Below are 10,153 nucleotides of genomic sequence, written 5' to 3'. Positions count from 1 at the left end.
TGATTATTGTCACCTTGTTGGTATCGTTGATTTTGAGCGCCACCCATACATGTCATTGCAAACACAAAAACAACAACAAACAGTGAAGGTTATCCCTAATAATCTGCTACGTGGTGTAGTGGTGCCTCTCAACAACTCAGCCAAATGGAGCACCTTATCAAGCTCTTACAAGTGCCTTACCAGCAGTGCTATGGACGGTACAACTGGTGACTGGTTCGTGACACCTTGAAGGACGTGATGTGGCAATTGCAAGGATCAAAGTGGTGCTCACCAGAAGTATATATGTGGAGCTTGGGAGGCACAATATATATTAGCAGAGGAACATAATTGTGCTAATCAAAAAATGCAAAATTGAATAATAGTTCAAAGTACTAGTCAATGTGCTGGCCTAGCCTAGACTCAACTCTAGCTCAAGCAAGCACCCGACAATAGTAAGGACTAGATATGAATCAATGCACAACTTTGCACTCTGAAAACATACTCAAAGGATGAATGATTTTTTTTCTGGTTATGGGAAGATAAATTACCTATCAGAAGATCGGGACCCCATCCGACATCAGTCCTCCAACATGATCAACGTGTACAAGATCGAGGTACGCACTACGCTTTGAAGAAAGATTCGGTAGAGCATATTTGGTCAAGGTATGGTCCCAATAGGCAGCATGACTACTAGGTTGAATAATCAGCATTACAAGTTTGTTTCATCCAAATTTTGGCTAAACCTAAGTCACAAAAGTTCATGGGTCGATGGAACGAGGAACTGGAACGAGGAACTGGAACGTGGAACGTGGGATGCCATTTTCCAAAAGCATGGAACTAGAGGAGTATACCTCTTCCAAAATTTCGAAACTATAGGTGGAACGTGTTCCTAGCTTAATTTTTTGGAACGACAATCTGGAACTCTACGGAACCATAGATGGAACGTGTTCCATGGTTGTTCGGAACGGTGTTGACGGTCGTTAGCGATCAGTTTTGCCCGTCAATACTATCCAAATAAAAGAGAACTAGCCATGCTTGCAATGCATATTTGTGTTTAATTAATAAATATTCCACTAGCACTAGGATTACTAACCTCTTGCAGAGAATGAACATAAAATAAAGGAGAATCAACATCAAAATAGACGATCAATCAATCGGACGATGTCGAGAATCAGATTTATCAATGAATAGGCCAAGAACTCAGAAATGACACGACCAATTGGGCCAAAATTCACAAGTCTGCATATGGGAGCAAGAGAGGAGGCCACCAGCCAAAACCTGGTTCGGCCGAACCCCCCTCGCAGCCGTTTGATCCAGGGCTTTGCCTGGGCGGTGTAGATTAGCTCCCAATGACGGTTGGAGGGTATTTCTGACCATTCCAACCGTCACAACCGTCATTGGGAGGCTATAAAAGGAGCTCTCTTTCTCCATTTCAAGACACACCTCAAGCAAGAAGCTTCATTCATCTCTCAAGTTTAGTATAGTCTCTATAGTATAGTGGAATAGAAATAGAATAGAATCTTCAGTCCTCGGAGTCTTCGGACGAATTCGGGTATGGCTCTAGTAGCTTTTCCTTCTTTTGTAAGTCTTGTACTTTATTTGGAATATTCTTCTTTATACTACTTTGGTATTGTATTACTTTTCAAGTATACGAATACCAACTTTATTATATATCCAAGTTATATTTATTATGATGCTAGCTTATCTGGGAGATGCAATGGTGTGGGTATAATGATCGTATTTACGATGACTCTATGTCATCATGATGATATTAGAGTAGTATTCGGTAGTTTAAGCGTGGTGTTTAGATTACTGGATATCATTAGTTGGGGTTATATGCTGCGTAAGCGAGGTGGGCCGCTGATGGTGAGAGCTCAGTACGGGTATTCCTCCGCGCGTATATGTAGTCCAAAGTTAATTTCCTGGGGAGGGTACTCCTCCGTATTTAGCCCCAGTTGGATGGTCATGACGGATTGTCATAAGGAACTCGGCAATCAGGAGTGGCTTCTCGAAGCACCAGGAAGATATCGGAAAGAGGGTATTAGCTAAGTAATCATATAACTATGATGTATATATTTGGCCCCATTCGAATGTCCTGGAAAGTGTGATTAATTTTTGGATTAAAGTGGCACACTTTTCAAACTGCTAATTGGTTCGTTTCGTGTGAAATTTTCTATATGAAAATTGTTCTAAAATATCAGATTAATCCATTTTTCAAGTTTATAATAATTAAAACTCAATTAATCACACGCTATTACCACTTTATTTTGCGTGAAACACTTAATCTTCATCTTCAGGAGATTCAAACACCACATATGTGTACTAGAAGTATAGGAATAGAATTTTTCTATTTTCTTTCCACTTAGCTTAGATAATTATGAATGAGTATAAATGCTTCTGCTTAGTGTCACTCTACCCTTTGAATTATATTAACCACTGCCTAGACTTTGGTTATTACAAGTAATATACAAATTATTAGTACGATTCTCTCTATTATAATCTTCCCACGGGATTAAGCAAATACGGTACCCTTAGAATACTCTCGAGTGAAATGCTACAATGGTATATCCGTGCGCTTGCGGATGAACTCTGTAACCATAATATATCAGAAGTATTTTTGCGCTATTGCTGAGAATTATATTTCTAGTAATGTCATTAAGAAATACCAACAAACGGTATACCATGCTAGAGGAACGTGTTCCTATATTTGTTAGATGCGTTGTCTGTTACTACTTGAAGGACATTTCTTGGTCCAATTTCATCAATAGCCTTCAATAAGAACTCTGCAATAGCTTCCCCTATTTTTTTCAACTCTAGAGAAATCTTCTGCATATAGAAAGCATGAACCTCGGGTATTAGATGCAATCACATTGATCAGTGGCTTGTTCTTTATATCAGTCTATCCATCAGACACAACAGAAACACCTTGTGTGCACCTGCTTGATGCAAAAATAAGAGAAGTGATAGTCAATAACTCAATATTCAGTTAAAAGTTTAACAAATTTGCACCTGTACAAGGATGAAAAAGGTTAGCAACTGAAAATTACCATGTACTTTTGACTATTGCCAAATCATGTTCTACGCTTCTTTTGCATGCATCTAGCTAAGTTGTCCTTGCCTTCTCAGAGGATGGACCTTTGTATCCACTAGGAGCTTTGTTAATGGCTGTGACCATTCCAGCAAATTGTGGGCTTCTCAATACATTAAATGGAATGCCGTTAGCACATAAAAATTTAACTATTTTCATATCTGCATCATGTCTTGAGTAATTATTTCCATATGGGTTTCTCTAATCTAGTATAAGTAGTGGACATATTTGGCGCATCATATCTATGCATACCTTGAGTAAATGTAGCACCATTATCATTACCTTTGTTTTCATGTTCAGAAATTGTAGACGCTTGCTCAACTAAACTTTCTTGAAGCATGCATGGAGCAACGAGTAGACCTACTTTTTGCGCGCCTTTCTTCTCTTCCATATTACCTTGGTCATCCACAGATATCTACAAAATGTTAGTACTAGAATCCAAAACTCGTGTAGTAGGTGGCGGTGATAGCATTGCTCCAGCGGTGGAAGAAGGTCGTGTGCTCGCTGGTGGATGCACGGTATGAAAGCTTGTTGACAACTTAGCTTGTCCAGTCGTGGTCGATGTTCTTGACATGAGGGAGTTGCCAATACTGATCTAGTTCTTTTGTTGGTATTCCTGCGACTCTTTCTCAACAAGCATAGCAAGCTGGAACAAACGATTGACAATTTTTTCATCTTTGTTTGTCTAAAAATAAATTATTTTAGGATCTCTTTAAAACAAAGAAAAGCATATAAATTCTAGAGGATTTTATCCTATGGGAAATAATCCTATGAAATCTTTTGAAACAAATGATTGTTTCATTCCCGTTCCTTTGAAATTACTATGGAATGGATCATTCTAGAACAAGTTTAAAGGAAAATAAGCATGAGGTCTCACCTCATGTTTTCCTCTTTGTATGTATAAAATTACTATGTGTTTTCCTATGTGCTCTTCAAATAATATTTTAAAAGTTTCATGTGTTTCAAAATCCTGTTGGAATCCAATGAGTATGACATCATATTCATATGTTTTTCTTTTCCTATCTTTTCTCAATCCTGCGTCTCGAATGGCCCTTAGCAATCACTTCATCAGAGTTTGTGAAAGTAAAGGAATAAATATATTGAGAATAGATAAAGAGAGGAATAAGTACTTTGAGATTTGATAAAGTTGGGGTATTCCAGTCCTCTTGGTTTTATATTGGCATGTATGGTATGGGTGAAAAATAAACTTATTTTAGGATGAAGGGCATAGTAAATAGAATAATTACAACCAACTAGCTAAGATGATATGTTGTTAGTCGTTACCAAGCTGCCGGGTTTAGGGAAGCTCACTCAATCGACTGCTGACGATGACGTGTGTTGGAGGACGATGAGGAGGATGAACTATGCTAGATCCTGGTAGGAGAAGAATGGGTAACAGTGGATCCGATGATGGCTGATCTGGCCGAGGGATAGGCCAAATCGCCTGTGATGGTATGGTGATGACCGCCAACTGTTGCGCTCGAAGTACTTTGTCGCAATCCCAAGGGCCACAACAGTGTAGTGGTGACTCCTGGCTGCTATGTCTTGGGTGCTTCGTCATCACCGACTAAGGGCCACTTAGTCATGATTCATGACGTAGAGGCCCACGATAGCTCCACCATGATGGTATCCGTTTTCGGAAGATTAGAGAAGGGAGAAGAAGATAAAGAAAACATCGATATATTTCGTGGTTTTTCTGTCTTCAATTGGGTGGATGTTGTATTATAATGTACCTGTGTTCTGTGGTAAATTACCACATTTTTTAAGTGTCCTTAGGAAAATTCATATTCTTATATTGTCTGGAAGTAAAGACTGCACTTTTTTAGTGTCCCGTAGTAAGTCTTATTGAAAAAAGTACTAATGATTGGATATACTTTAACCGACGATATTTTGGTCCTTTGTTACTAGTACTAAATTTACTTTGGGCTTCTACGGGTTGATTTTTTCTGAACAAAACGAGTAGTTTTTCTCTTTGTATTTTGATGTTCATGATTGTAAGATGTGGAGTCTAAAATACTGGAGTAATATGTGTAACTTTTAGCTATGTGTGGATAGAGGCAAGATTCATATTCATTATTAAATAAATTTACAGCAAGACTTATACACCCATAGTTCTGTAGTTCAGCGAGCTCTGCCCCTGCGTCACTCCAAGGGGATGGCTCGAGCAGCAACCAAGACACCGCGCCGCCACCACACATTAACCCTTTCCCTACCTCACTGCCGCCTGAGTAGCTCGCCAGAGAAAGCACTACTAGAAAAACGATTTTTCATGGCGTCACCCTATAATTTTCGCTGGCGGCCATACGCAAAAACCACCAGCAAAAATGTAACGATGGATGGGGGCTACGAACTGCCAGCAAAAATGTATTTTCGCTGGCGGCCACGCTAAGAGATCCGCCATAAAAAAAACTCTATTTTTTGAGGCGGACCTCTTAAGCGTCCTCTTGGAAAAATCGTGTTTTCGCTGGCGGCTACTAAACATCTCTGCCAGAAAAAAAAAGTTTTTCAGGCGTTTTTTACCCTTGCCATATGATTTTAAAACCACTTCATGTCTTCTCTCCACCCACCGCTTCCTCTGTCCTCTCCACCCACCTCTCCGTCTCCTCCCCTTCACTCCCCACTAGCAGTGGTGGCGAGCCCTGCAGCAGCAGCTCCGGTGGCGGCGGGGGGAGCGGGAAGACGACCGGCGGCGGGATCGTGGCGGCGCGTGGCGGCGGCGCCCGAGGCGGTGGCGCCCGAGCAGCTCGCGGTGGATCTGGCGACGGGACCACATCCGGAGCGGAGGAGCATGCGGATCGAGGTGGCCCGCCTCCCCAGGTCTCTCTCCCCCACTCCTCCCTCCCCTTCCCCCGCCGCCACCACTCCCTCTCCCTCTCTCAGATTTGGCGCACGGGCCATGATGGAGGCTACGGCACGGCACTGTAGTGGCGGCGGCGAGGCGGAGGTGGTGGCATCCTCCCCGTCATCGTCCTCTTCATGGCTCGACGTGGCTGCCATCCTTGAGGCAAGTGGATTTTTTTGTAGAGAATAGTGGATGGATTTTTTTGGTATTTTATTGTGATTTGTGAATGGATGTGTTACTTTGTGGTGAATTTGTGATTTGTGAATGAATCTGTTGAATGTATTATGAGATTTGGGGTGAATTTGTGATGTGTGAATGGATTAGGGTGGTTGATGCCATACTGCAGCCGCGCGCTGATGATTCAAATTTTTGTTAAGTTGATTTTTGTGATGCTCATGCTTGGGTGGATGGACCGTTGACGGAGGCGGAGGCGGACAGAGCGTTCGCTCCGTCCGTCGTTTTTTTAAACTTGGTTAGTATTTTCTCTGGCGGCTGGTATAGTGTAACCGCCAGCGAAAAAACATTTTCGCTGCCGGCCATCTTAAACTAGCCGCCAGCGAAAATGGATCTTTGCTGGCGGCTGGCTTAAGACAACCGCCATCGAAAATGTTTTTTCGCTAGCGGTCGATAACCGCTAGTGAAGATCTTGATTTTCACTGGCCTTTGCTTTGTGGCGGCTCCCAATTCCGCCAGCGAAAACCCAAAATGGCCGCCACGAAAGATGGTTTTCGTAGTAGTGGAGGTGTGGCTATAAGGATGGTGACGGTGGGGTCTTCTTCCTCCTCTTTGAAGTCCATGGAGGTTGCGGTGACGATGACATGCAAGCAGTGTTGGTGGCCGTAGAAGCGGAGCTAGCATGGACACTGTACCTCAACAACAACCGCTGCGGCTAGGTTGGGTGGAGGTGCAGTGATGGCGGCTTCTATTGCTCCGGCGGTTCAGGGATGACTAGATGTGGCATTGGCTAGATCCAACATGATCCTCCTGCCTAGATCTACTGTCACTCTGAAGAGGGATTAGATTGGAGGGTCGCGGTGGCTTGTTGAACCCTTGGGCAGCGGACTATGGCAGTGACAATGTGGCAATCAGCGTTGTTGGTGGCAAGTGGGCTATGCCAGCCTGGTGTTGGATGCACGGCCATGGGCGTGGGTTGCTCGATGGCAAGCGGGTCGACAACGGGCTTGGCTGGCCTGGCATTCGATGACGCTGGTAGGTGTGATCGCAACAGCTTGGGTCGTAGTGGAGGACACACAATGGTGCGTCGCCCTATGTTGTAGTAGATAGAGATGGGGTAGACGGTGGCGCATTGGTGAGGTGGTCGTGGCTTTGGCCGACGGCCTGACTCCTGAGATTGCGATGACGAGGGCAGGCTACTTGAGATGACGACAATGATGATGGTGTGCAGAGGTGGGCGTTAGGTGGCATGAGGCAAACTCTTCTCCAGACACGTGCCCTCTTGAGGCAACGGCTAGCCACTACAAGATGGCCACGTTGGCAGGCTTATACTGGGAAGAGCGGATCCACTCTTCTCTCTCACCCTCTACTTCTGCAACTCAAAGACGTGGAAGAAGTGGAGCATATCGGAATGTCGAGCTCCTACCTATTGGCCGACCGACAATGAGCACCGGTGTGGTGGCTACGTGTTGAAGGTGTTTAGATGGTGGTAGCTACTAGTGACATGTACACCTTGATAGAGAAGATAGGAAGAGTCCCGGTGAAAGCCCAACATATTCGAGGCCGGCAACAGCGGCACTGCTAGGCGTCACAACCCTTCTGGGGTTGTTGTCGTGGTTTCTTCCCTCCTCTTCCTGATGGAATCTTTCGGGTGAAAACTACATCCTAATTTCTCGGGAAGGGTGACGTAGGCATCCTCGGTGTCTTAACCTCCCTGGAGACATTGTTTGGATACCCATTTTCTTCTAAGCTATTTTCCAGACAATTTGTCTCTTGCGGTGACGCCTAGTTAGTACAAGTTGGCCATGCTAGATGGGGTGGTGAGGGGGAGAAGATTCCATCTTTTCTCTCACTGTTTTCCCCTTCAACACAAAGGCGTGGATGGTTATGGGATTGTGGGGGGGGGGGGGGGGTGTTGTGGCCTACTCCTCAACAGTGATGGCTTGTTGTAGACGCGTGACGTGGCTTGGCTTGTTTTTTTCCCTTACGTAGTCTCTCGGGAGTATGATCTTGTAATTTTTTTTTGGTTATATCAATACAAAGTCTTGCACTGTTTTATGTGGGTTGTTTTAAATAAATTGTTAATATCTCTAAAGAATGTTGCTAAGTACGATAAGATTTGACTTATTTTTAAACAATGAATATACTACCTCCGTTCCATAATATAACAACTTTGTATGGGATAAGATCATATCCAGATACATCGTCCTAGAATGAGACTTATCGCATCTTAAACTGCTATATTCTAGGACAGAGGGAGTACATAACGGAGGGTCTAGATTCGTCGTACATTTTGGGACGGATCGGAGGTAGTAGCAAAATCAGCCCTGGGCCCTGTTTAGATTTCAACTTTTTTCTTCAAACCTTCAACTTTTCTATCACATCAAACTTTACTACACACAAACTTCGAACTTTTCCGTTATATTGTTCTAATTTTTTTAAACTTCTAATTTTAACGTGACACTAAACACAGCCTTATCTGCCGTTTGTAGCTCGGTGACAGGTGACGACGTGAGATCCAGCCAACAGGGCGGCGGGCCGGCGGCAAACATTAGAGACGTGGAGCCCTCAACCCCCAAGTCCCATCCCAATCACATGGACCACGGCCCGCCACGTAAGCAGCACAACTGCCCTGATTGGTGGGCCCCCACTACCTCGCTACCTCCACAGCCCACACCGATCGATCGAGGTCCCCTGCCCGCACACTTCGCGTCAGCTGCTGCCCGCCCGCAGCATCAGCATGGACCTCGCCGCCGCCGCCGTGGCCGTCTCCTTCCCACGCCCTGCTCCCCCGCCGCGCCGCTGCGCCCCACGCCGCCACCGCCGCGCCCTCGCTCCGCGCGCGGCCTCCTCCTCCCCCTCCCCCTCCACGGCGGTGGCGGCGCCCGTCTACGCCCCCACGCCGCGGGACCGGGCCCTGCGGACGCCGCACAGCGGGTAAGCCGTCGCCCGGAGACTGATCATTATACCCTCGATTCTGATTCAGAAATGTAGGATTCAGTTTGGATTCCTGCTTTAGCTCGGATTCTTCGGCAATCCTTTTAACATCATGCATGTTTGAGATTCAGTATGCCTAATTGAAATGATGTGATGGGATGATGCTGTCAGGTATCACTATGACGGCACGGCGAGGCCCTTCTTTGAGGGATGGTACTTCAAGGTGTCCATTCCCGAGTGCAGGCAGAGCTTCTGCTTCATGTACTCTGTCGAGAACCCGTTGTTCCGAGATGGGATGAGTGATCTGGATCGGGTCATACATGGTTCGCGCTTCACTGGCGTCGGGGCGCAGATTCTCGGTGCCGATGATAAGTACATATGCCAGTTCACCGAGAAATCCAATAACTTTTGGGGAAGTAAGCTACTTTTTCTAGATCCAGTCTTTTTCACATTCACCCTCAAAGACATTTCATCTAGGATATTTTTATTTCCATTCAATGGTGAAAGGAATACATATTCGCCCTAACAATCAGCTCTCTGTTCTGCGCAAAATCCTAACGAGCTGACTGTGAGATATTTAATAAAGCAAGAATAGAAGAAGGTTATTAACAACTAGTACAAAACAATACCAACCAAACGCCTGAAATCATAGCCGCTTTTTCATGGTTAACTGAACTCAACGAACTTGTTGCATTTCCCTTCCATCCTTCTTGTCTGGTGCAGATTGATGAAAAGAAGCTTGTCACAGAGCTTTATTCTGAACCATCACCTGAATTTGCAACGGAAGAGGTTGCTTAGTACGATGCAAGTATGCAACATGTCCTCTTTCACGCACCTTTAGAATTTCTAATCAGCCTTTTTGAGATGAGACCTAATCAACTATTTTGTAAAAGCAAGCTTTCTTCATATTAGAGATTGATTTGAGGAAATAAATTTGTGAAAAAAATATGTTGATAACAACAGGGAATTATATTGTGAAAAATATGTTGATAACAACAGGGGCTTATATTAGAAAGACCTTGTGGTCTAGTTCTCGAAAAAGATATAGATGTGTACCTGTGTAGCTCATCACAAACCTGTTCTGACCAATAAGTTGGTTCCAGTCTTGATAGTAGTGTTGTGCTGCCGAATCT

The 10,153-nt window shown here is 44.4% G+C and overlaps 1 protein-coding gene across 4 annotated transcripts in view; it reads left to right on the top strand.

Annotated features, from left to right (window-relative positions):
- Nucleotides 1-8,767: 8,767 nt before the first annotated feature.
- The window catches only part of LOC127761124 (probable tocopherol cyclase, chloroplastic), a 29,615-nt gene continuing 28,229 nt past the window's right edge, over nucleotides 8,768-10,153 (top strand). Inside the window, exons 1-2 of one of the 4 annotated variants that reach the window (XM_052285352.1) lie at nucleotides 8,768-9,020; nucleotides 9,192-9,436. In XM_052285352.1, the coding sequence (XP_052141312.1) occupies nucleotides 8,824-9,020; nucleotides 9,192-9,436 (442 nt within the window). In that variant the 5' untranslated portion in view covers nucleotides 8,768-8,823. The remainder of the gene's footprint in view (nucleotides 9,021-9,191; nucleotides 9,437-10,153) is intronic. The other 3 variants (XM_052285350.1, XM_052285351.1, XM_052285348.1) reach the window with 3 other exon arrangements.

The sequence above is a fragment of the Oryza glaberrima genome, chromosome 2 (assembly GCF_000147395.1).
Source record: "Oryza glaberrima chromosome 2, OglaRS2, whole genome shotgun sequence".
In the NCBI taxonomy this organism is placed as follows: domain Eukaryota; kingdom Viridiplantae; phylum Streptophyta; class Magnoliopsida; order Poales; family Poaceae; genus Oryza; species Oryza glaberrima.
The sequence above is the reverse complement of the archived record's forward strand: the minus strand, read 5'-3'. Positions and strand labels throughout refer to the sequence as shown.